General features: G+C 28.9%; 1 protein-coding gene across 1 annotated transcript in view; it reads left to right on the forward strand.

Annotated features, from left to right (window-relative positions):
• LOC107450847 (tetratricopeptide repeat protein 39B-like) overlaps window positions 1-27,205 on the forward strand; it is a 46,883-nt gene that overhangs the window by 15,469 nt on the left and 4,209 nt on the right. The window contains exons 4-16 of the mRNA XM_071180122.1: window positions 792-921; window positions 2,312-2,444; window positions 2,610-2,709; window positions 4,930-4,995; window positions 5,700-5,811; window positions 7,044-7,111; window positions 11,832-11,891; window positions 15,846-15,937; window positions 17,478-17,648; window positions 18,606-18,723; window positions 23,500-23,611; window positions 25,232-25,349; window positions 25,427-25,543. Of these exons, the coding sequence (XP_071036223.1) occupies window positions 792-921; window positions 2,312-2,444; window positions 2,610-2,709; window positions 4,930-4,995; window positions 5,700-5,811; window positions 7,044-7,111; window positions 11,832-11,891; window positions 15,846-15,937; window positions 17,478-17,648; window positions 18,606-18,723; window positions 23,500-23,611; window positions 25,232-25,349; window positions 25,427-25,543 (1,397 nt within the window). The remainder of the gene's footprint in view (window positions 1-791; window positions 922-2,311; window positions 2,445-2,609; window positions 2,710-4,929; window positions 4,996-5,699; window positions 5,812-7,043; window positions 7,112-11,831; window positions 11,892-15,845; window positions 15,938-17,477; window positions 17,649-18,605; window positions 18,724-23,499; window positions 23,612-25,231; window positions 25,350-25,426; window positions 25,544-27,205) is intronic.

Genomic DNA, 27,205 nt, shown 5'->3' on the forward strand with positions numbered 1-27,205 from the left:
CAAAATTCTCGAAATTGAGTTTACTATAAATTTAGAATCCATGTAGTCGTAGCTTTTTAAAAATACTTTACTTTCGTTTGTACTCCAGTTATTTACGAAGTTATAGCAGTTTTGTGCAAGGTAATGGAGTAGTGATTTTAATTCTTTAAATGCGATTATCTCAAAATCAGGTTTTTCACATTTTACGCCACCTTAAATACGATATCTCATATTGTTTTTAAAATAATTGTCTACAATTTTTCATGTGTGTTTATGGTTTTAGAACACATGTTTTGAACAACAGACTAAGAAAAAAAAGTAGAATTTCATTTTTCATGTATGTTTTTTCGCAAAGACACGTGCAGAATTGTTTAAAAATGTACTTTTTTAACTGCATTGATTCCTAACTCTGCAATACATGCGCTTGCTTTAAGATAATAGTTTAAAACATAGTTGATAGCCTTCTAAAAAAATTTTGAATTAAGGATTTTTTGTTTTGGGTGATGTAATATTTTAACAGTGTTTAGCATATGTGCAAAAAATGGTTTATTTTTACCCAAAAATGGCTACTTAAAAAAATTTTTTAATAATTTTTTTGCTACTTTTGTAAGTTTTTACACATGTTAAAACATATAAACTAGTTTTCTAAAATTTGATATTAATATTTAAAAAAGGAGTTGTCGAAACTAGTCGGTTAACTTAATTTTTATAGAAATTAAAATTTTTGAAATAAAATTCAAGACAACTAATATTGTAAATAAGTCATAAGTTGTAATTATAAATTCAAAGGGCTTTTTTATCCTTCTCGGCAGGATGATATCAGTAGAACGATGGAAGTTTTAAAGGAAAGCGTTACGACTTGCAACAGGCTAAGAAAAAAAGGAACTTTGCTTTATATAACTCGATTATTAAGAGGAGTTGATTATAATTTGTATACAACTGGTAAGTTACAATGTTTTCAAAAAAAATTATAGTTTTGACATTTATATTGCATTGAATGCATTTTGCACATTTAAATCGCAGTAGTGAAATATATACATGCATAAAAATTAAATAAAATAGTTAACGTTTAATTTATGCATCCAAGGAATTTATTGTGCACTAAAATTTTTTATAAATGTAATCTGTATTATAATTTACTTATTTTCAAATTATAGCTCAAGTAATTTATTCTGACTTTAAAACTAGTTATTTTAGCATATATAATTCTGTATATACGAATATTTTAATATACGATGCGAATATCATACGAATACGAATATTAATAAAATATGATAGAATAAATTAATAATTCTATTATTTTATAAGAGTAACGTTTAGAAAATTAGTTTAAAATACATTCATCAAAAATTAATGTAATTTCTATTGGAATAACCGAATATTGTTAATGAATAACAGAACTTTTACGAATATGGGAATCCATGTTAAAACTGTTATTCTTTATTTGTTTTAAAACTATACTTTTTTTTTAAAGTAAAAAGTAACGTTTACTTATTTTTATAAAAGTATTTTTGTAGGAAATATAACAATTCTTTTATGTTTATGGTTATAAAATAATTTATAACTTTTAAAATGTATTGGTGATTAATATTTAATTCCTGAACAAAATGTAAAGAAGAAAACTAAAAGTCGGTTTCAGAACTCATTATTTATGTAACCGTTCACTGTTGGATTTGAAATCTTTTCCAAGCTAAAGAATATTATTTTCAAATAAAATGATATGCAGTCAGATTTATTTTACAGCCACAATTTTATTTTATTTTATACGAGCACTTTGTTTTTAATGATGCGTATTCAGTTTTCACATTTGTTATTAAATAATAATTTTTAAACTAAAAAATGATTTGATGTATCATATTCCAAAACAAAATGTAAAAATTAGAACTAGAAAACGGTTAAAAAATTCGTAACACTTAGAATCGTTTGCTATTTAAATTGAGATTTTTTTTCTCTGTTCCAAGTATTATTTTTCAATCAAATAAGAGGCATTAAGTCTGGTTTTACGTCATAGCTTATATTTGAAAGACAATTTAAAAGTTATAAAAATTTTAAAACATTTCTCATTAAAATATGGATGTAGAATTCTTCATTATTTTGAGTTAGGAAGAATAATATTATTTTATTTGTATAACGCTATTACTGCAGATTCGTTTTAAGATTAAAAATAATCATGAATTTGATCTTTTGAGTTCGTTTTGAAATTCATTTTACTGATATTAAAAGCGTAAATGTTTGTTATATATAATAACTTAAGTTTATTATAAATATTATTTTTTTAATATCACTATTTACAATAGAGGTACTTAATATAACATCGTATTACTTTTTTCAGAGGAAGTTCATGCTGAGTTATGCTATGCGGAGTGCCTTCTGTTGTCAGCATTACTTACCTTCGTTGCTGATAATTCTTTCGTGAATTTTATTAAAGGTGGCTTAAGGATTAGAGCTTGTTACAGAGCTTACAAGTAACTACATTATTTTTTATAAAGTATTCTTTTAGTAAAAATAATGTCGAACCGATGTTCTTAAAGTAAAGATTAATTCCACTTATTTTAAAGGAATATTTTTATCATTCGTGGCTAATAAGTCTCTCATTAAATTCTCCTTATTAAAAACTTGTTCTGTTTTAGAGAAGCTGCTTTAATCTTAGAAAACAGAAAATGGGAAGACGAAAACGACAGGCGACACTATGAAAGTGGAGTTCGCATGGGATTAGGAATATTTTATTTGGTAAATATCTCTCGGCTATTTAGTTTACTACAAGAAAAAGAGATATTAGAGGATTGTATTTGTAGCAATGCTAGTTCAATACTGTTAATAATACAGATCTTTACAGAGTTTCATTTTAAAATGCAGGCATAATCTTAGAAATTCCACTGTTATAATATCGTTGATCAAACAGAAATTATTCATGCTTAGAAGAAATTATTTGAATTTAATTTTCTGTTTTAATTAATCAAAAATATTATATATGAATCCATAATTTCAAAAGTAACATTCGCAAACTTTAAATGCATTCAACTTTATATTAACGAAGAAATCAAGTTGTTTAATTTTTTTAATTAAAATAACTTTTGGTATTGATTACAATACCTTCAACTTTTTATTAATATCGAAATATTAAAAATTCTAACTTTTTTTTAAACTTCTGAAAGTCAATAAAAGTAAAATAAGTGTAAATAATGTGAAGGTGAAATCCTAAATAATTTAATACGGTAACTATTTTTTCCAAATTTAATAAAACTCTATGAGAGAAACAAATTTAAATGAAGCAATTAATAAAAATATCTATCGTTGTGTGAAAAGAATTTCTACAATTGTTTGTGTTTTTTAAATTTATTTACTCACGTTTATAAAGTATCGTGAAAGTATATTTCTACACAAAGGAAGAAAAAAATTTGGACAAACAATTTTTAATATAATTTTATTAAAAATGAATAAAGTAACGAAATATAAAAAATAATAAAGAGAGTAGACTTTTACTAATAAATAAATTTAATTGGTTTCAGATTGGCTTCAGCGATGTAGAGTCGCTTACTAAAACCAGTGGGTCGCAATACCTTAATATATCTCATTCCAGCCAAAGCGATTGTTTTTAAGAGTCCTAAATTTTATATACAGTGCGCAAAATAAAAAACGGTCCACCCTGAATCACTTTTGATCTAACTATCGGATCTTCACTTTCAAAGACTCAATTTTAATGGTTCGAGGGGTGATCTCAAATATGCTAATTAATTAAACCATACGATAACTTAAGACACAAAAACGCACTTTCTCTGAATAAACATACCTTTTTTCCGACAAATTCGGATTTCTAAATCCCAAAATATAGGGGGTAGCCTATATCTGGGAAATATGGTCTCAATAGTTTGGTCAGAAGACCGATCATAAGTTTGGACCCCTTAATATTGATTTCATTTTTTGCGTATTTCCCCATATCTCAAGGACTTTTTAAGCCAATCAAAAAAAATTCGCACTATTATAAATTCGTTTAACTAAAGATAGTTCCAGACAAAATATAATTTTCAGTAAATTTTTATAATGCTTCATTTTTTTGTTTAATAATAGTCGAGAAAAATTTTGAATTGTAGTTTATAAATGTTTTTAATATCATTTTAAATAATTTAACATGGCAAAACAAAGCATTTAAATGGCAAAATACAAATATTTAGTGAAATTGGTTGCATAGTACCTGAGAAAGCGAATCTAAGAAAATCGAATTTAAAAAATTGTATCTTTAAAATTCAATTTCTCTAGAACTGTTTGGCTGATTTTGTTTAAGTTTTGTGCTTTGTTATGTGAAATTACATTCTTTAAAATATTAAAAATAGTATACCTTATCATTCAAAATTGTTTCGATTATTACTAAATAAAATGATACAAATAAATAAGACTTACTAAAACTTATTTTTGCATGGAATCACCTTCAGATAAGCGAATTTTATAAATATGTGCAATTTTTTTTTAAATCACTTAAAACGTACTCGGTATGTGCAAAAAGTAAAATTGACATTAAGGGGTCCAAATTTAAGACTGCTCTTTTAACCAAATTATTGCAGCCATATTACCCACACTGCATCAACCCCCTATCTTTGGGGTTCAGAAATCTGAATCCACCGAAAAAAAGGTATCTATATTTAAAGAAAATGCGTTTTTGTGTCTGATTTCGTGTCTTAAAATATCGTTTGCACTAATTAACATATTTGAGGTCCTAGAACGTGAAGATCTGATCATTAGATCAAAACTTACTTAGGGTGATCCGTTCATTTTTTTGCGCACTGTACAGACCAAACGAACTGTTGTTTTCCTTGCATAAAAAACTTTAACCAGTAGATCTTTTGCTTGACATTGTGACGAGGGCCATCAAACAATACTTAAACTAATAGTCATCTTATAAAATATTTGATATACAGTAGTATCTAAATATTTATTTGATTTGTTGTGTTGCAGGTGGTTTCTCATCTTCCAACGAGAATCATTAGAGTTTTAGAAATGATTGGTTTTTGTGGAGATAAAGTAAGTAATTAGTTTTAAAATGTTACACTATCATAATTACAATAAATACCTTATAAGAAAAAATATTTTATAAATTCAAGGCATTATGAACTTCTTTTTTTTTATTTCTTCTTAAAAGAATCTATAAAATTCTTAATATTATTCTCGAATAGCACCATATGTTACCACAATATTTCTTCCATTCCTTCAATACATTAAAGGTATCTGGTGTTCTGCACTCCTAAATCTTTGTCCCTAGATCGGAGCAATTATCATCGATCAATGGAGCAATTATCATCGGAGCACCTACAGAGCTCCGATGTCTGCTTAAGTTTTATTTTTATAGTTCAGAAACTATGTTTTTTGTAAATGGTTACGAAACCGTATAGCTTTGAATTCACGGATTCTTAACTGTACCTGTTGTAGACGGTTTTAAAACCGTAAAGGTAAAGAAATGATCCTGTCAATAAACTGTATGGTTAATCTAATGAACAGACTGCTTCCGGTTATTTCACCGTAATTTCAGAATGAAAAAATCCTAACAGTGTAACAGACACAGGCTACATACTTCAAGGAATGGCATAAATGGTATAATTTCAACAGACATTATGTGAATATTGCGCACTACAAAAATATTTAATGATAAATGGAGACAATTTGATTTATGAATCGAAAAAAAAACTATTTACAGATGATCAAGTTCATTCTTTCTTTTTTATTTTCAGGAAACAGGCTTGCAAAATATGTATGACTCTGTGGCCCTAGAAGGTTCTTTAAGGTCACCTCTCACAGCACTGTTTCTTTTATGTTACAACACAATTATAACATATTTATTTGGTAAGAGTGATGCAATCGGATTATACATTTATTTAATGATAAAGTACTAGTTGTGTTATGTATAACTAAAGAAAGGTAGTACAAATAGAGGTAGTGAAATGAACATACTATAGTTTCGGTTTTACAAGATAAGAATCTTTCACAATGTCTTTACGCGAAACTTTAATATTTTTGTTTTCAGGCAACGAGGAAAGTTCTTGTTTATAGAGCTAAAACATTTTTATCTTCTTATTTCTCTACCTTTACATGTTTTATGCTGGTTCTTTTGCTTAATTTATGTACTAATATTCGTGAAACGAATTTACTGCTCTTAGAGTAGAATAGAGATCAACGGGATGATAAAATTCATCAAAATCTTGATTAATTGTCGGATAGAAAAGAAAAACGTTAGCGTTTTGTTAGTTTCCTATAATAAGTTAATCAGATTTTGAAGATTTCAATTCGCCCTTCGCTTTGTTTGATTTCGATGATTATTCATCAGATTTCTCTCTCTCTCTGTATATATATANTTTAAAATAAAATGAAATATATATATATATATATAAATAAATAGAGTGAAATAAATAAAATAATAAAAAAAATCGCGAAAGTGCTTCTTTACTTTTCGAATGTCTGAAAGATGTCGAAAAATGGCACACAGTGCCGATTATCCGAAATCCGATTTACCGGACTGTCCAATTATCCATATTGTTTAAGGATCATGTGTTTTTTTCCATCTTCTTAAATAAAATTAAAAAAAAAATGCTTCTTTATTTTCAGAATATCTAAAAGGGGTAAAAAGTGGCTAACTTTGAAAAAAACCTCACGTTCTTTCTGCCAATGGCAAGTAGTATTTGATAAGGGAACAGGTTTCAAATAAAATCTTAAAAAATTAAACTTTTAAACACGCCATTTGTAATATGCTATGATAGGCACTACTACAATTGCTAATCCTAAGCCTGGGAGAAGTGGGAAGAATAGACATTAACATTTTCATACTCATTTTTTTAAGTTATTCAATAATCCGGATTTTTCGTTGTCCGGATCGGCTTTGGTCTCAATCGGTCCGGATAATTGGCGTTCTACTGTAAATGTATACATTGTTTTCTTTTCTCTTGAATATTCCTTTTCGTCAAAAGTCCTAAAAATATAATCTAAGGGTAGTAATTAAAACACATTTAGATAAAGATGAAAACATAATTGTTCAGAAAAATAAAATTTAATTTATTAAGTAAAATACTTTTTTGTTCTAGGTTTGGCTGATGGAGATTTAATATCTTCTGAATACATTGTGAAAAATATGTTGAAGAGATATCCAAGGGTGAGATTTCACTTTATCTGCTTTCAGTCATGTCCATCCTTTCTTCTCTTTTTTAATGACATTTAGAAACGTATGGTAATTGCTTCGAATTTAGTACTTATATCGGTACCGGAGGTACTCTTATTATGTCTCTCAATGTAAGGGAGCATTCAAATTCGTGACCACAAAATCCTAACTTATCAGTATTTATCGTAAAAAAGAAAAAAAAATCAATAAATACATTTTTTAAACAAATCACGTATTATATAAAAATTAGCAAATTTAATATTTCATGTTAAATATTAAAGTAATTAAAAAAAAGTTTATATTGTGAACATTATTAACACAAATATCTAAATAAATTAATGCCAAATAAATAGAGTAGAGTTTTTTTTTAAAAAAAGTTCCATAAAAATTTGTATTCTATATATATTATTGCTATTTCAATAACACCACTTTAAAACTTAATCCAATCTATTCTTACTAAGGTTCTTTAATTAAGATAGGTATAAGCTAGTTTTAATAAACTAAATTCCATGTCTTACAAATCCTCTTTTAATTTTAAAGGCATGAAGTACCCTTATGGCATAACTAGTAATAACAAATGTCTTTATATAACTAGTAATATAACTAGTTATATAAAGACACACTAGTTATATAACTAGTAATAACAAATGTCTTTATATAATATAAGAAGAGAGTGAAATGATAACACATAGCCAATCACAGAAGACTTGCGGTTAGTAACGCACAAAACAGCCAAGCAAAATGCTTGTGAAAGAATAATAATTTAAAAAAATGCTGTCTGCTGAAATATTACAACTAAACATACTAGTTAAACTTTCCTTTGTTTTGAGTATGTTTAAAGATGGTCCAGCAGTTTTCCATTGTCGTCCGTGCATTTTTATTGGCCGGATAATCACGTGGTAGGATCCAGTTTTTCTTCATTTAAATTGTTGTGGTTGTCATCAGCTTAAAACTAATAAAAGTCGTAAAAAAAGTCGTAAAACTAATAAAGTCGTAATCTATAAAGATTTTTTTTTCCCTAATTTAAAGTTATTTTCCTGTACTGCTATTATTACGTTTTCAATTCAATTTTCGAGTTTGAAACTAAGAGAATAGTTGTATTTCTGTATTATTGTTATAATGTAATTCTGGACTACATTTTAAGATAAAGTTAGCTAAAAAGGTCGTCAAATCTTATTAACCGTTTTACAATTATTATTGTTGTGCAAATAACGTTAATATACTGTATTAAATTACAGTTAAAGAGATCTGTTAAATATTAATAACTTAATGATCAGCTTCATGCACAATGAGCTGCAAGCAAAAATAGTATTTAATATAATCCGCCCATTTGGTAAGCAAAAATATTAAATTACGGTTGTAAACTCATCAAATTTGTTTGAACGATATATTGTTACAACTATATATTCTTATAACAATATAATTGTTATTTTAAAAAATGATTACTTCGAAAAATTACTTCTGCTTACTGATAGATCTAAATATTTATAATACTAATAGATAGTAAGATTTGGACGTGGGAAGTAGAGGCACAAGAGTAAGCAAACAGAATTCCTTTTAGTACATATATGTTAAGTGAATAATTTTAGCTTTAGTAGAAAAAACTGTTTTCTTCCAAGAAACGACAATAATTGCGAAGCAATCATCAGGATTGGTGAGTGACAGCGAACAGGGGGGCATAGCCCCCTAGTTTTAAACTAAAAATGTATTAAATAAGTTAATAAATTATGATTTTATAAGCATTTTTACCTTTTAAAGACGCAAAAATTAATAAAACTTGAGCTTCAGTAAAGTTTATAAAATTTAATGCCTTGTAAGAACTTTTTTTTATCTTAAAACCTCATAAAGAGGATTAGAACAAAATATTTTTTTATAATGAATGTATAAACTTTTTTTCAAAAAATCGAACTCATTAACGCTTAAAAGTATTCCTTTTTTCCTTATGTGCTAATGAAGTATTATAAATCCGATTTTAATTGGGTTTTTTACTACGCTGGCTAGTTAAGTTAGTTACGGTTACTAAAAATGGTGAAATAAAGAAAGATATTTTAGCAGCTTATTAATTTTCAAGAGTTATCTGCAATTTTATGGTCTTAAACTATTTTTAATCATTTTACATCGGTATTATTCAAGCGTTAAGATTTTTATAATATGACTTTGAGGAATAGGAAATGGTAATGTTTGTGTTTTTAATTATCACATTTGTGTTACAAACAGTTCCTGCAAGCTTTGATTTTTGTTTGACTGTAATAGGTCGTGTAGGTCAACTATAAAAACGGCTATGCATTAAAACAAATCGAAATTGTTTATTTGACCTGAATTTTGTACCGCTTGTAAATATTTTTATTGTTTTGCCATTTTTTTCTTTACGTTCTTTGATATACTATGCGCAAAAAACAACAACCCCGGATTACTTTGACTAACTTTTGATCTAATGATCGGATCTTCATGTTCATAAATCATAATGGTTCGAAGAGATAATCTCAAATATGCTAATTAATTAGAGCAGACTATTTCATAAGTTACAAAATCAGACACAAAAACGCACTTTCTCTGTATAAGCATTTTACGATAAATTCGAATTTCTAACTCCCATAACATAAAAGTAAAGAGAATCTCCATAGTTTGGTCAGAAGAGCGGTCCAAAATTTGGTTATCCTTAATTTTACTTTTTGTGTATCTTGCCATATCTCGAGAACTTTTTAAGCAAATTAAAAAATATTTGCACGCAATTATAAAATTCGTTTATCTAAAGATAATTCCATGCAAAAAATAGCTTTTAATAAATATTTACTATTTCTTATTATTTTATTAATAATGAAGAAAAACATTTTGAATTATATGGCATTCAATTTTTTCATCATTTTAAAGAATGTAATTTTACATGGAAAAACACAAAATTCGAACGAAATCAGTCAAATAGTTCCTGAGAAAGCGAATTTTAAGAAAGTCATATATTTAAAATTTGATATCTCAGGAACTATGAAGATTGAGTCCCATAACGTGAAGATCCGATTATTAGACTAAAAGTTATTCAGAACAGTCAGTTTTTTTTCTTTTGCGACCTGTATGCTACAAAACCTATGATGCAATAACTCTCCAAATTTGATGTTGGAAACTCTAAAAATTGTGCAAAAGGACAGTTTCCAAGTTAACACCAAATCGCCTTCGTATGCAATTTAAATGGTGTATGAAAGCTCTAAGCAGCTAAAATGCAAAAAGTTTCCTCCAACATCATGTGCTTTTACACCATATGTCATTCATTTCGTTTCCAAAAACTCCAATGTTGGCTCATTTTGGACATCACCAGTAATTGTTTACAATCGATAACAAGGTGGCAGTTGTTTGTGGTTGTCTTCAACGCTGCTTTTCATCTAATTAACATTTGCCATTAAAATAAGCACACCGAACAAAAAATTAGTCACCCTTAGAGAAATCATAAAAAGCATCATTTAATAGCAAGTAACACAGCCTCTGGATTCGATAACGGCCTGGAATCGGTCAGGAAGTAAGTCCGCAAGGTTTTGCAGCTACGTCGAATCTAATTTAAGCCAATTGTTGAGGATTTGATAGAGTGAATCCACCAAATTACGAGGATGCTGATTTCGGCGTTTTACCGGTTGTTCCGACATGTCCCACAAATTTTCAATGGGGTTGAAGTCAGGTGATTTTGCAGGCCAGTCAACATGTACTTGAGTGTCTGAGAGTTCATAAAACCAGTCACATACTCTTTTAGCACAATGAACTTTGCTGTTGTCAGCGTAAAAAATCGGGGTATCGACAACTTGACCACTGCGTCATCTAAAGAAACCTAACGATTCTTCGGTGCTTGCGCACTAGGGTGACTAATTTTTTGTCCGGTGAGCTTAGGTCTGTACATTTTCTGTTGCGTAATAAGCCTATTGATATTTTAATTTTCGAATCTCTGTAAACTCTATTAAATATTTTTATGGTGCAGAAGTTCTTCTGCTGTTGCTCTGTTAAGCCTAGTTTGAATTTGTCTTAATATTCTCTCTGCTACACGTATGTTTTATTTGGTAACTAATTTTATTTTAAGAATTAGTATATGTATGCGACCTAAATTACTAATTCTTACTTTATACTGTATCGTAAATATAACTCTATCGATTCCTATGTGTATCATATCTTTCTGCAATTATAAGTTTTAGTGTTACAGAAAAACAAACATGGTGGTAGCTATTTTACACCAAATAGTGTAAAAGAAGATCCTTGATTTTTAGTGCAGTGGAACACCACTTTGAAATAAAGATTTTTGGTGTTCATTTATCATTTTCATGAACCTGAAAACCACCATTTTTAGTGTTTAGGTATATGAAAATTATTCACAATGCATGTGTTGACATTTTGACATGTATGATATTTTTACATGTATATTTAGAAATGTATACACTGCCCTAAGTTAAGACATAAAAGCATTTTGTATACATTTTAGTCAGTGTTTATGTCATGAACTTTAAAAAAATTTATAAAAATGATGTTAAATTGGAATATTTCAAAAACATAAACATGAGTTTATGACAATTATGCGCTAAATTCACAGCTTAGGATGAAATGAACTAATGTAACATTTTATTCGAAATTATTCGGCAAGTTACTTTGAAAATAATTTTGCAAATAATATTGTAAATAATTTGTAATTACTTATATAGATTTATTCTTTTGTTTTATATTTAAAATTTTTGTTTCATTTCAGGGAGCTTTATATCTATTTCTTCATGGTAGATTATTAGAAGTTAAAGGAGAATTAGATCAGGTACTCCATTTATTTTATATACTATTTTTAATAAATTTCTTTCCATAAATAAAAGTCTGAAATACCTGTACCCTGTACCTGCAGGGTATTGTTTTCCTTCATTCAAGTTTAAAACATTATGCGTTATTAAACTAACCTATTTCTCATATTTTAAAGTAATAAAAATGATTACAAAATTTCTATTATTTTTTATGAAGATTTATGGATATTTTAAACATTTTTTAAGCGCTTTGCATTTTCTACCTTGTTGTTATAGTAGAGAAATGTATAGACATGAGAAAATATGATTAAACTTTTTCTGAAAAAGAGGAACATACTAAAGCCTTAGTTTAAAAAACGCTTTTTTCTTCTTCATAAATTGCTTTAAACGAAGAGTGAGATATTTTTTATTTCCTTTTATAGCTTAGAGTTATTCATTTTAATACTCTGCTAAAATATGTAAGAAAATTACGTATTTTTGAGTTTACCCATAACATTTTCAATGTTTTTGAGCTACTTTTATTTTATTTTATTTATTTATTTCTGTTTATAGGTAAAGCTACATTTATTATTTTTAAATACTTCCAATTATTGTTAACATTTAAAATAAGAATAATTAAAAGTAATTAAAAGTAATCATGTGTTTTATTAAACAATTTTTAGTTTTCTTTTCTTTAAAAAATGATTTGGTGCTCTTTTGATCAATAATGTAAACGCATAAATAAACGTTTTGCTTGAAATAAGCATATTATAAATTTGTATCATAAAATTTCAATATTATAAAAAAATTATGAAAAAATATGAATAAAAGCAAATATGTTATTTTTTGCTGTTGTATATGTATTTATATAAAATATAAAATATATATAAATATGTTATTTATAACGATGCTCAACTAATCCGTTGTCAATATGTTCATCTACTCTGTTGTCAAATTTGAAATCAAAACAACTCTGCTATTTCACATTGTCTATTTTCATTTTGTTTGTGATTTAATATTATGAATTTTTGATTATTTTAAACAACGTTTTCTCTAATATTTACAATTTGACTCCCATTTTGCATAACACTTAATGATCATCAGAAAAAAAATTAAGATTTAAAAAAAAAAACAAAACTAATGAATAAAAAATATTGATCTTATCACAACCAATATTTTAATACTTGCATAATTCACAAAATTTCAAGCTGAAATGCACTTTATTTAAAATAATTGCATATTTGAAAAGGTAAGGTGAAATAAGGTGAAACGATAACCGACATTTTTACCGAAAGCCGTTGGTGCCTATTAAAATCACACCTTCGATTTTATAAAACGGTTGATTTTATATNAGTTTAAAACAATATGCGTTATTAAACTAACCTATTTCTCATATTTTAAAGTAATAAAAATGATTACAAAATTTCTATTATTTTTTATGAAGATTTATGGATATTTTAAACATTTTTTAAGCGCTTTGCATTTTCTACCTTGTTGTTATAGTAGAGAAATGTATAGACATGAGAAAATATGATTAAACTTTTTCTGAAAAAGAGGAACATACTAAAGCCTTAGTTTAAAAAACGCTTTTTTCTTCTTCATAAATTGCTTTAAACGAAGAGTGAGATATTTTTTATTTCCTTTTATAGCTTAGAGTTATTCATTTTAATACTCTGCTAAAATATGTAAGAAAATTACGTATTTTTGAGTTTACCCATAACATTTTCAATGTTTTTGAGCTACTTTTATTTTATTTTATTTATTTATTTCTGTTTATAGGTAAAGCTACATTTATTATATTTAAATACTTCCAATTATTGTTAACATTTAAAATAAGAATAATTAAAAGTAATTAAAAGTAATCATGTGTTTTATTAAGCAATTTTTAGTTTTCTTTTCTTTAAAAAATGATTTGGTGCTCTTTTGATCAATAATATAAACGCATAAATAAACGTTTTGCTTGAAATAAGCATATTATAATTTGTATCATCCAATTTCCATATTATAAAAAAATTATGAAAAAATATAAATAAAAGCAAAGATAATATTTTTTGCTTAATTTATAACGATTCTCAACTAATCCGTTGTCAATTTGTACATCTAATCTTTTGTCAAATTTGAAATCAAACCAACTCTGCTACTTCACATTGTCTATTTTCATTTTGTTTAAGATTTAGTATTATGAATTTTTGACTATTTTAAACAATGTTTTCTCAAATATTTATAATTTAGCTCCTATTTGTACAACACTTAATAATAATAAGAAAAAAACTAAGATTTAAAAATAATAATAAATGAATACAAAATATTGATCTTTCCACAACCAATGTTTTGATACTTGCATAATTCACAAAATTAAATCTGAAATGCACTTTATTTAAAATAATTGCATATTTGAAAAGCTGAGGTGAAAATTGAAAAGCAAAGTAACGATAACCGACATTTTCACCGAAAGCGGTCGGCGCCTATTAAAATCACACATTCGATTTTATAAAACGGTTGATTTTATCTATATTGGAATGCCAATCTATGATTAAAAAAATTAAAACGAAGAGAAAAAAATGTTTAACTTAGTTTCTTAAAGTTTAAGTCTCAAAAGTTAAACCTAAGCTAAATCGATTACTATATTTATATTTTATTTTCACTGAATTATTGACATTTTAATTGAACATTAGCTACATGTTTACATTTACAGAAGGGTTTTAAGATATCAGCATATCTGTCTGATTATCAAAATTTAAAAGTAAAGATTCAACATGGTTGACAGCTTGTATTTTTTTTTAAATTTACAATATATTCCATTTTTGCTGCTGTGAAGTTACTTTTAAACGAATCAAGAGCTTCTCTGACATTTGTTGAAGATTATAAGTTAAAGAATGAGTGATGATCATATAGGCTTTTCTAAAACTTTTCTTAATTCATAAACAGTTCTCATTTGTATTCCTTTACGCTCACTGTTTAATAATTCTTTAAATCTCTCACTTCTATTTGCAAATTGGTTTTAAAGAGTGGAAGATTTTATAATCCAGTGTAAAGGTGGTCACTTTACGTACGAGGAAAAAAAAAACGAATAATTTTGATTAACTTTCAACCAACTTATCGAATTTTTACGTATTAGAACTGAAGCTTAATGGTTGACGAAAGTAATTTCAAATATGCTAATTAATTCGCGCGGATGTTATATAAGTTACGAAATCAGACATAGAAAGGTACTTTCCATGAAAAAAAAAGTTTTTTTTCTGGATGAATTTGGATTTCTTATCCTTGAAATATAGGGAGTAGCCTCAATCTGGGATATATATGGTCCCAATAGTTTGGTCAGGAGAGCGATCCTAAGTTTGGGCCCCTTACTCTAAAGTGTACTTCTTACGTATTTCTCTATATCTCGACAACTTTTTAAGCGAATTGAAGAACTTTCGGCGCGTTATTGTAAAATTCATTTATCCAAAGATAATTCCATGAAGAAAATAATTTTTAATAATTGTTCAGCATTTTATTTAATAATAGTCGAAAAAATTGGAATTGTAAGGTATACAAATCTTCATATCATTTTAGAGAAATAAATTTTACCTGGTAATCTGAAATATAATAAGCCAAAAATATAATTTTTTTTTAGTACTTAAAATCATAATTGATCAAATAGTTTCCGAGAAATCCAATCTTAAATACATTACTTCGAAATCGAATTTTAACGAAGTCTTGTAAAGATTCGAAAAAGTGGCGTATCATATTACCTCAAGGCCTTCAATTTTAGTTTATAAAATGTCAAGTATGTTCTTTTTATGTCTATTGCCTACAGATTTGTAAAACTTATTGACCATATTCTTCCAACATGAAATATTTTTTATGTTCGTTACTTAGGTTCTTTACCAACAATGTCATTAAGAGCAGAAAGTGTGTCGAAATGTTATTATAAAAAAAGTTATATTTTCTCTTTTAAATGCTGATATATGCATTTATTTTATTTTATTTCTTATACATATTTAATTTTCTAGGCTATTAACTTGCTTTTGGATTCATTGACTGTACAAGATACTTGGAGACAAATGAGAAATCTCGGCTCTTGGGAGCTGATGTGGTGTTACAGGTAAAACTAAAAATCTGAAAATATTTAAAAATAATTGGTTGACAAAAGCATGAATAAAAGTAAAAACGTTAAAAAAATAACGGGCTAGCAAAGAGCATGAATAAAATAAAATAAACACATGAAGAGATAAATAAAAAAATAAAAGCAGACGATAAAATTAGAATAAAATTTTTTAGAACAACAGAGTTGTTGATTTTTTTAGAGATTAATTTTCGTTGTGGAATTTGTGGTTTCTTATAGCCCGTTACGGGCTTTTCTAGTTTGCTTTATAATATTTTAACTATCCCGTTACGGGTACTTCATATTTGTTACTGTTTGTGTGTTTGTGATTAAAAGTTTTTTTATTAAAAAAAACTGAACTGTTATTTATATAGCTTATGATACGTTACAGTAGCTAAAACTAATATATCTTTATGCCCGCTAACATTTTTCATTATAAAAATTTGTCTCATTGTGGATTTTACATACAATATCAAAAGAGCCTTTGTGGCTCAAGGAATAGAGCGTTCTCATCCCAATAAGGTTCGAATTCCAGCGATGGCTGATTGATATAAATTACGCTCCCGGATCGCACCGTCTACAGTGCTGACGTATAATCCTTAGTGATAAACGGATCTGTTGCTGTAGTTGTAGTTCATTAACGTCGCACTAGAGCTGCACAATGGGCTATTGGCGACGGTCTGGGAAACATCCCTGAGGATGATCCGAAAACATGCCATGACAATTTTGATCCTCTGCAGAGGGGATGGCACTTCTGCTTCGGTAGCCCAACGACCTGCATGCGAAATCAAGCACTTTTCTGTAGAACAGTTTAACGAGGACCAATACCGCACACCCTCTATCCCTACGCAGACTGAACCAAGTGGTCACCCGCCCGCACACTGACCGTAGCCAGTGATGCTTGACTTCGGTGATCTGCTGGGAACCGTGAAACTGATCTTGAGTTAGAGTCCTCTTGCCGTCAGGCTAACTGTGGGAGGTTTTGGTGGTTTTTCGGGCTAGTTGCCTCAAAAAGTCTTCCGAGAAGGCAAATTTCCCCAATGTTTGATCCAGGAGATCCCTAGTCTTCTGGATTGAGTTCAAACTTGCAGGGCTACGGTGTTGAACATTGACAGTCGTTAACTCAAATTTTCAAAACTGTTCGACGACGGTTATAAAATAAAATAAAACAACATCAAAAACCACAGATGGTGCATTGTCAAATTTAAATAAAATCATTTTATTTTTAAAGGTAATAGAAACACTAAATAATGTTTATGGATTTTCAGAGATTTTTTTTCAGGGATTTTTAAGGATTTTCTGAAATTTTAGGAATTTTCAGGATTTTAATGATGGAGATTTTAAGTATTAGGATTGCTTGAGGAATAACGGAAATTTGGACGGCATGCATGTGATGAGAGGAAAGAATTGACTAACATAAAATCTGAAATTACGATAATTTTTTCGATTGCAATATTAAGCATATTCCATAGCTACATTTTATTTCAGAAGTGTTCTGTATTAATAAGTAGCAGAATGAATGGTTATTTATTTTTTCCAGTTTTAAGTTCGAATGGAAAAATGCACAAAAACATTTAGATTTCTTGAGAAAAGAGAGTAGATGGTCACCTGCAATTTACACTTATGCTTATGCCCTTACACTGTACATGCAGCACATAGAAGAAGGAAGGACCGATGATGAACGGCTATTAGAAATTCATGATTTAATGAGGTAAAAAATTATAATGTTTTTTGTTGTACCAATTTTATAAGCAAAATATTATTTCCTTTCTCATAAGCATTATAATACTTCATGTATAATTTCTAAATCGGTATTAAGTGAAATATTATTAAAAACTAAATAATTTAAGAGGCAAAAATTTCTTTCTGTGGAAAAAGATAAGAATTATGTAAATTTTATGAGGTTGCTCTTATATTGTTTAGCTACATTCCAATATCGGTACTTATTCCAATATCGGTACTGTTCTCATAATTAATAATTATGAGAACCGTGCATAGGAGAGTTAAATAGGCATTATATCTTTTATAGGGGCGAAAAAAATAGATTTCCCTTGATTCAGAGTTCATAAACGAGTTAATAGGTGGCAGCACGAGATATTTCAACAAAAAAGATTTAGGAGAAAATTTTCCACGTAATAGAGAAAAAGAAAAAAAAGAAAAAGAAGTAAATATATAATTATATAAAATTGCATTATTTTTTATAGTTTATTTTATTTTATACAATTTTTTTTAACAAAAACAACAATATGCAAACCAAGGTGAAATAAAAAACAGTCAACGTTTTTTCTTCTTCTATTTTTTCCGAAAGTTTATATTAATTTATTTAGCTTTTTCTATAAATAATTTGTCTGTAGCACGCAGCAACATTTTTGAAAAACGAAAGAAAATTATTTTAAAATTTCATTTACACATTTCTTTTTTATTTAATTCAAATAATAATATTTAATATATATTTTGCTTTATTTAATTTATAACCATTGATTTTTATGGTATAATAAATGCAGTCGTTTTAATTTTTTTTAAATAATTAATTTAGATCCCGTTAACGTCCACCATATCAACAATATGACCCAGTGTCAAAATTTCTTTATCCATGTTTTAAAAGACACAAAAATTATAAATGAGGATTAATGGACAATGTTATATAAGCATATATTTATATTTTCAGGAAAGTACCTGGTCTGAAATTGAAATTAGCAGGAAAATCTTTTCCACTTGAAAAATTTGTTGTAGCTAAAGCTAAAAAATTTGTTTCTCAGAATGATAGGCTACTATTCCCCTTTTTCGTAAGTATAGTACATTAGTGTATAACGCAAAGTGTATTAGTGTTTTGTTGGTGATCATCTGCCATAAAAAATATCTTTTCTTTCGCATGTTTTCTCTTTTTATACTATCATATTGCGGTGTATGAACGTTTATTGTAAGGTATTATCATTTTTATTTAGTTTTGTTTTATGATAAAAAATAATATTTGTAAAAAAAACCTTATTATACTGCGTTTCTTAAAAAAAATACAAAAACTACTTAGAAAATTGCTTGAAACTTTAAGATTTCTAAGATATTCAAATCGGATTTTTTTCATCGGATTTACACCGAAAAGCCATTACATTATCACCACCCTGCTAATAGTATGTACGACCACCTTTAGCCCTCAAAACTGCTAGCACCCGCCGTGGCATTGATTCCACAAGGTGCTGATAGGTAGTCTGAGGTATCTGGTACCAAACGCTCACTAACTGGTCCTGCAATTCCCTCACATTGCGAGGGGGTAGCGTGGCAGCACAAATTTGGTTTTCTAAAAAGGACCACAAATGCTCTATTGGATTAAGGTCAGGTGAATTTGGGGGCCAAGACATGACTTGAAAGTCACTGGAATGCTCCTCGAACCAATCCATGACGATTCGACCCTTATGACATGCTGCATTATCCTGTTGGTAAACACCATCCCCTGCAGGAAAAATGCCATGAATGGGTGAACCTGGTCTGCAACTATGTTCAAGTAGCTTACAGACGTCAGGGATTGCTCTATGAGGATTATGGGTCCTAATGTGCCCCATGAAAGCATTGTTCTTGGGCGAGAAACCGTGAAAACCCGGGCGAGAAACCATGAAAACCTGGGCGACCCCATTGTTATCGATAGAGGGTGGTCATAATGTAATGGCTCTTCGGTGTATGTCAAATACGATTCACTACAAAATTAGGAAGAAAAAATTTGATAGATTTTTTCCGCTCATGCGCAATATAAAAGAACCACTTTAATTATGCATATATTGCACAGTTTTCAAAAAAAAATTTTTAAATTTTAAGGAAATAATTTTTTTATTAATTTTTAATCGCTTTTAAAATTTTTTTTAAATTTTAGTGAATATTTTTCAAGTTATAGCAAATAAAACGTAATAAATAAAAAAGAATTATTTTTTTTTATAAAATTATCCATATTTCCACAAATATTTAAACTTCGCATAAAATTTTTTTGTGCATTTGCTGAGTATAATAACCAAAGTAATTGTTGCAAGTTTCATATTTATTGTTTCATTTTTTGGAATAGGATATTCAAAAATACTATTTTAATTTGTAATTTATTGTTGGTCCCTCAAACGTTTAAAAGTAAACTTAGTATGAGTAACTTAGTAACTAGAGTAACTTAGTAACTAGATTTAGTAGCAAGTAAACTTAGTAATTAGATAAGTATGAGAAATCGCATGATCTAAACACTTATAAAGTTAGAAAATTACTCTTCAAGTATTTCTTGAGAAATATATAAAAAAATGTTTTAGATCAGAAGTGTTTCCTTTATTTTGTCCGCTTTCTGTATGTCCATTTTGTTAAACGCAGAATTTATGCTACGTCCAATTTCAAAAATACTCAATTTGAGCATGTCCATTTTCTAAAATATGCATTTTGAGCTATGTCCATTATGTTAAAATGTAATAAAAATGTCAACAACAAAAAAATGTAATAGTATCGAAGTGTTTCCATTATTTTGTTGATTCCCACTGTTTTTATGTATAGCTGATTGAAGTTTTGTTTTTATTAAAATTAACTAGGGCTACTTTGCGTAAGTTTTCAAAAAACTGTGCACTTTTGCGTTAGTTGAAAACAGGAAAATTACCTATTGAGTTATTTTTCTGTCATGGAGTTGATCATCAAAAAAAAGCAAAGAAAAAAAAGAAAGAAGGAAATATAATTTCGCAGTTAGAAAAAAAATTGTGAGGAACCTGTTCAAAAAAAGAATATGACTTGTCGATTTCTTGAGGATAAAGTTTTGAAAACAACGTCGGTCAGAGAAATGCTGAATTCAGGATAAGCCAACGATGTAGAAATTCCGTTGGTTTTCAAGTAAAAAAGCTCCACCATCACAATAAAGATAAACACCGTCACAAATAAGTGACAGTTTTAGAAGGTAATGTTTCAAATGCTTTATCTTTTAGCTGCAATGAGAAGAATGCCATACAATTTTCTGCTCGGTTAGACAACGTGGACAGCGCCTGATCTGGTACTCCTTCCTCACCAAAATTTCGTAAAACAATCAACTTCGACAGGCGACTGTCAGGATAGACTTAACGTGCACCTTGCTGCTATATGCCAGTTGTTTAGTAGAATGCTGGAATCGAACTCATGACCCCAGTTTTCCACTGTCTCCAGAATAAAAATATACAAATCGCTGCTTTATTTTTATTATTTAAAACATCTGAGCATTTTTTTCTACCTGTGTCCGTGATATTTTTAAATTAAAATGTATTAGTTTTCAACCAATCAAGGTAGTAAAAACAAAGCAAGACAGGGAACAAAATTGTAACATAATTTCGTAGAAAGTACACGAAGCTTAGGAACCATTACTTTAAAAAATTGGTTTATAAATATTGGTATATTACCATAAATTTGGTAAACAACATAATTACGAAGAAACACTATGATTTATTATTTAGCGCAGACATAAAATTATTTTCTCATTACATACTTATCGTTATTTTTGAAAATGAATAGATCTAATTTGTGACATAATTTGAGAGGATAGTTAGTGATATTTTCTGACAAACTATTTTAGTAGAAATTTATGTGAGATACAGCGGCAATAATTTCAACAACACAATTATTACGTATAATTAAGTTTAGAGAAGAATTATTAGACAGCTTAATTAGCTTAAAGCTTGGCGTGACGTTATTATTCTCCTTTTATAATCCAATGGTTTACTTCGTATTTTGTATTCAAGGTTTTTGGTACAAATTTATTCACAAATCCATCTATTATCAAGTACTTTTTAAGATGTCACATACTTTCTTTATTAAAATAATATTTGAAATATTATTTAAAAGTTTATAAATGATCATTAGTATTTTAAACATGTTTTACAAGTTAAATTGATAATGATTATACTATTGGACTCCGCCCCCTGCTCGCTCACATTTTCCTAAGGATTCATCTGAACAACCTTTCCATCTTTTTTTGGGTCTTCCTCTTGGTCTTTTTGTTGCAAGGGGTCGTATTAAAAACCCTCAATTTTGTTCGCTCTGGGTTCATTCTAATTAGTTGCCTCTCTACCCCATTCTAATTAGTTTTCTATAGACTTAATAATATCCTCTCTTTCAAAAATATTATAAATTTCGAAATTATGTCTTTTTCTCCAGATATTATTATTATCGACGAGAAAAACTGAGATCGCTGAGATCTTCTCCTCTCTTTTTGTCAACGTCCATGTCGCTGAAGAATAAGTCAAGACAGATTTTGTACAGCATGATCTTTGTCCCCTTTATTAAATCGGATTTCAATAATGATCTTAAACCGAAGAAGCAGCGATTGGTTACAATAATTCTTTTTCTGACTTCAGAACTTACGTTATTTTAATAGCGTATTTTATGGGTTTAAGTATTTTGTGAGTGATTTCCTTCTTATCAGAATATATATAGTGTTTTCTCCACAATTACCTTTTTAATACCCTTTTCTTGTTGATTTTTCCAGTGCCAAAAAGGTTTCACCCAATGAGCCCACAGCCATAGAATATCTGCATCATCCGCGTATGCGTTTTTCACACTAAGTTCATTTGAAAGTTGAGTTTTAAATGTTAGGAATCAATTTCGCTTATTAATTGTTCTTAATCACTACACATTTATATAAGTAAAGAATTAGATGTGCTTATAATTGCCTTTTATATTACTTACATTAATGGAAAGTATTGATTTAGTTGTGTTTATTAGTTGTGTTCAATCTCATGCTACAGTCATCAAATTCTGATAAAGTAAGGAATCAATTGTTCTTATAATTATATGTTATATTTATCACTTTCCGATTATTCTCTCATTCACATATTGTATAAAATATGTAGGGAATCGATTATGCTTTTAAAGACCTGGTTTCTTAGGACAGGACGCCGTCAGCTGGAAATCAGCGCTAACCTTTGATTGGTCCATTTGTGACCTTGATAGTATACGTCATCGAACGCTCATCTTGAACTACAATTNTGTTCAATCTCATGCTACAGTCATCAAATTCTGATAAAGTAAGGAATCAATTGTTCTTATAATTATATGTTATATTTATCACAATCCGATCATTCTCTCATTCACATATTGTATAAAATATGCAGGGAATCGATTATGCTTTTAAGGTGTTGAAAAAAATAATTATTCAGAACTTAGATATTACAAAAGACTATTGTTATTATTACAGATAATGTTGAGTGGACTCCATCGTAACATATTTTAAAGGATTTGTAAAGAAAAAAAATTAAAAAAATTACAAATCTTGCGCTAGATAAGGGGTACTCAAACTAATATTCTGTTAATCTTATTCTGAAATATGGTCTTATTTGATGTAACGTAAAAATACAAGCTCTCTTACAAGAATACTGTAATTAGATAGTTACAAGAATACTGTAATTAGATAGTTACAAGAATACTGTAATTAGATTACATAGAATAATGTAATTAGATTACATAGAATACTGTAATTAGATTCACGAATACTGTAATGTTATATGTTGATTTTCAAATGTATACTCTTTAATACTAATCCTTGCAATCAAGTCGCAAAAAAATTTACTTTTTTCTTTTTATAATTTTAGGAAATGATGTACGTTTTTAACGTGTTTCCAATGTTTCGAAACCGTCCAGAAATTATGCGAAAAATATTGTGCATTTTGGAGAAAGACTCCCCACAACTTAACGCTGGTCAAGGTAAAGCGAAAGAAATTATCAAAATGTTTCAGTGAAAATATTATTTTCTTGCATGCATTACTGTTGCTTCATTATAAACATTTATAGTATTTCTTTTTAAAATGTGAAATGTCTAAGCCAAATATCTTTTTTAAGTATGTGTATTTAACAACTTATTTGCTTTCGTCCATAAACTCTTTAAACAATGAATTACGTGACGTTAAACAGTTGATAAGGAATGTATATTTTTTAGCCTGGGATAAAGTAGTTTGTAGTTTTGATTCCAAAAAACGTTAAATAACCCAGAAAAATTTTGATTTATAGTTGCCGATAATTTTCCCGCTGTGCCCGATTATTTTCTTTCTTTACATCAGTAACATCAATGAGCAGTGCATTGAAAAATATATAAATAAATAAACGGACCATTCCGAATAGATTTCGATCTAATGATTGGTTCGGTGATTGGTTCTTTAGTTCTAGTACTCAAGCGCAATGATTCGAGAAAGTGACTTCAAGTATGCTAATTAATTAATGCAGACGATTTGTCGTATTTTTAAAATTTGATTTCTCAGGAACTGTTCGGCAGATTTCGGTCATATTTTATATTTTGCCATGTAAAATTACATTCTTTAAAATGGTGTAAAAATTGTATACTTTACAATTCAAACTATTTTCGATAAATATTAAGTGAAATATTAAAAGTAATAAATATTTTCTAAACGTTACTTTTTGCATAGAATTATTTTTGAATAAACGAATGAATNTCTCAGGAACTGTTCGGCAGATTTCGGTCATATTTTATATTTTGCCATGTAAAATTACATTCTTTAAAATGGTGTAAAAATTGTATACTTTACAATTCAAACTATTTTCGATAAATATTAAGTGAAATATTAGAAGTAATAAATATTTTCTAAATAATACTTTTTGCATAGAATTATTTTTGAATAAACGAATGAATGGCTAGGTGCAAAACTTTTTCAATTCGCTTAAAAAGTTCTCGAGATATGGCGAAATACGCAAAAAATAAAATCAGCATTAAGGGTTCCAAACTTTGGACTGGTCTCCTGATCAAGCTATTGGAACCATATGGCTACTCCCTATATTTTGGGGATCAGTAATCCATATCAGTCGAAAAAATGGTACGTTTATTTAAAGAAAATACGTTTTTGTGTATAATTTTGTAACTTAAAACATCATCTGCACTAATTAATTAGCATATTTGAGGACACTCTCTCACCTTTAAGAATGAGTCTTGGAACGTGAAGATCCGATCATCAGATCAAAAGTTAATTATGGCAGACTATTCCGCATTGTGCATAAAATTTTTTTAATGGTAATAGCTATTTTCTTGTGCTTTAATGAATGTGCGAAGAATAGGATAAGTGAAAATTTCAGATGTACTAGGAAATCAGAAGTTTAATCTTAAATTTTAGTGAGTTGGGATTTTGTCGAAGTTTATAGCTTTTAAATTAATCCATATAGATATTTATTGGTTTTTCATATTAAAATATACGTCGAAAGAGTTTTAAATTTCCCAATAATAATAATAATGATAATTCAACTCGTTTTTATCTACTCGTTTCTTTGTATCTAAAAACGCATATAGCATTAACTTTCTTCAACCATATTTTTTGATAGACCTAATAAGTGAAGTGGTGGAAGATTATTGCTTATCCTTACTTCTGAAAGCAGTATGTTGCAAAATACTGGGCGATACAGAATCAGCATGTACTTATTTAAATGAGTTACTCAAATAGTAAGTACAATTCTGAAATTCCCATTCAATTAATTAATTGTACATACAATTTTACTAAAGATATTTTTCTGTCATAGTGAAAACCATCTCACTGATGACATCTACTTGGCAACATATGCTATGGCTGAAATGGGCTATATGGCTATGGACAGAGGACAATACGAAGAAGCCGTACAGTGGTTAGATAAATCATGGTAATTTATTTTAACTAATTTAATTACAGTTTTTTTTATTAATCTAGGCCCTTATAGCATACATGGTGTAATCGCTGACAACCTTGCTTAAGAAGGTTTAAGTCATCCCATCTCTTCTTCTACAGAGCTGACCCACCTAGGGATACTTTTCCGAATAAAAGCACAAAATTGGAAATCCTGGTTGTCACCTCCCCAACATCACTGGTTTATGGGTAGGTAACCGGATTTATTTCGAACACTTCCTTGCGATCGGAGGTCCAACACCAGTCTCTCTCTTCTCGCCAGCGGCCACATTAAGCGCCTACTATATTCTGAGGGCAGAAAGACCTACTGTCAATGCCTGCATTACTATACCTGAACACATCTTAGACAGATCCTGACTTTTATGGGAAGACATCTATACTTCCCCTTGAGCCGTGACGGTCCAGGGGATGGAGCATTCGCCTTTTAAAGAGGTGAACCAGGTTCGAATCCCATCGATAGCTGGTCGAAACCAAATTCCGCATCCGCTGAAGCAGTGCTGGCGTAAAATATCCTCAATGGTAGACGGATCATGGGTTAGAGTCTCCTTGCCGTTAGGCTAACCATAGGAGGTTTTCGTGGTTTTCCTTTCCATGCAACATAAATGCGGGTTAGTTCCATAAAAAAGTCCTCTACGAAGGCAAATTGCTCCCAAAACTTGACCCAGGAGTTGTCATCCCTTGCCTTCTGGATTGGGTTCAGAATTACTAGGCTACGGAGTCGAACAATAGTTGTCGTAAACCCCTTAAATTGGGTCGGCTGTTCAACGACGGTTATAAAATATATTTCCCCTCTCTGGTTATTGATATTAAGCCTGATAATGAATTTACAGAGCTGATTTGACTCCGTCAGACCGGACTAGAGATTAGTGACAGCAACAACATACATGGTGTTCTGGAATGATCACATTCAAAATATATTTTTGGACTCCTTTGTCAAAAATAAAGTCAAGAAAGTCTATACAAATTATTAGTTTTTGCAAGTCAATATTTCAACGAAATAAAAACGTCATCAAAATCAATCAAATTACTATTGAGGAAGAAAGGTCAGAAGACATCAAAACATGTTGGTTGCTGAAGGAAACAAATAACAGTTGGGAGGAGATTGTTAGAAACCCTTCCAAGTTTCGTTTGACTATCTGACTGGTTGTGATGTTTACTGTCTTTTGTCTTCTTTGCTAGTGTTTCGATAGCGTTTCTTCTGCTAATAATTCGTTAACGTTACAATAATATTTTATTTATTTTATTTATTAAGGATTTTAAAAGTGCATTTTAAGTTACTTTCTTTCCTTCATTTAAAGCTTTTTTTTTCTTCTGGAAAAATCTTTCTCGTTGATCTTAATCTTAATAAATCTTAATTAGTATGAATTTGCAAATTGATTTAGCAACACCTTTTCGACTTATTGTTAACATTTTCACGTACTGGACATTTTTATAATTTAACAGAATGATCGAAAATGCAATAATCAATTAGTGCTAACTATAAATTAAGTTACGCACTGGGAACATTAATCTCAAAGAAAGACAAAGAAATTTAGACGCAAAGACGTGCTTTCATTGAATAAACATGCCTTTTATTCGAAGAATTTAGAATAGCGTTCCTCAAAATATAAAGAGGAGAGAGATGAATCCGTTAATTGCA

Source organism: Parasteatoda tepidariorum, chromosome 4 (assembly GCF_043381705.1).
Source record: "Parasteatoda tepidariorum isolate YZ-2023 chromosome 4, CAS_Ptep_4.0, whole genome shotgun sequence".
NCBI classification, from domain to species: Eukaryota; Metazoa; Arthropoda; class Arachnida; order Araneae; family Theridiidae; genus Parasteatoda; species Parasteatoda tepidariorum.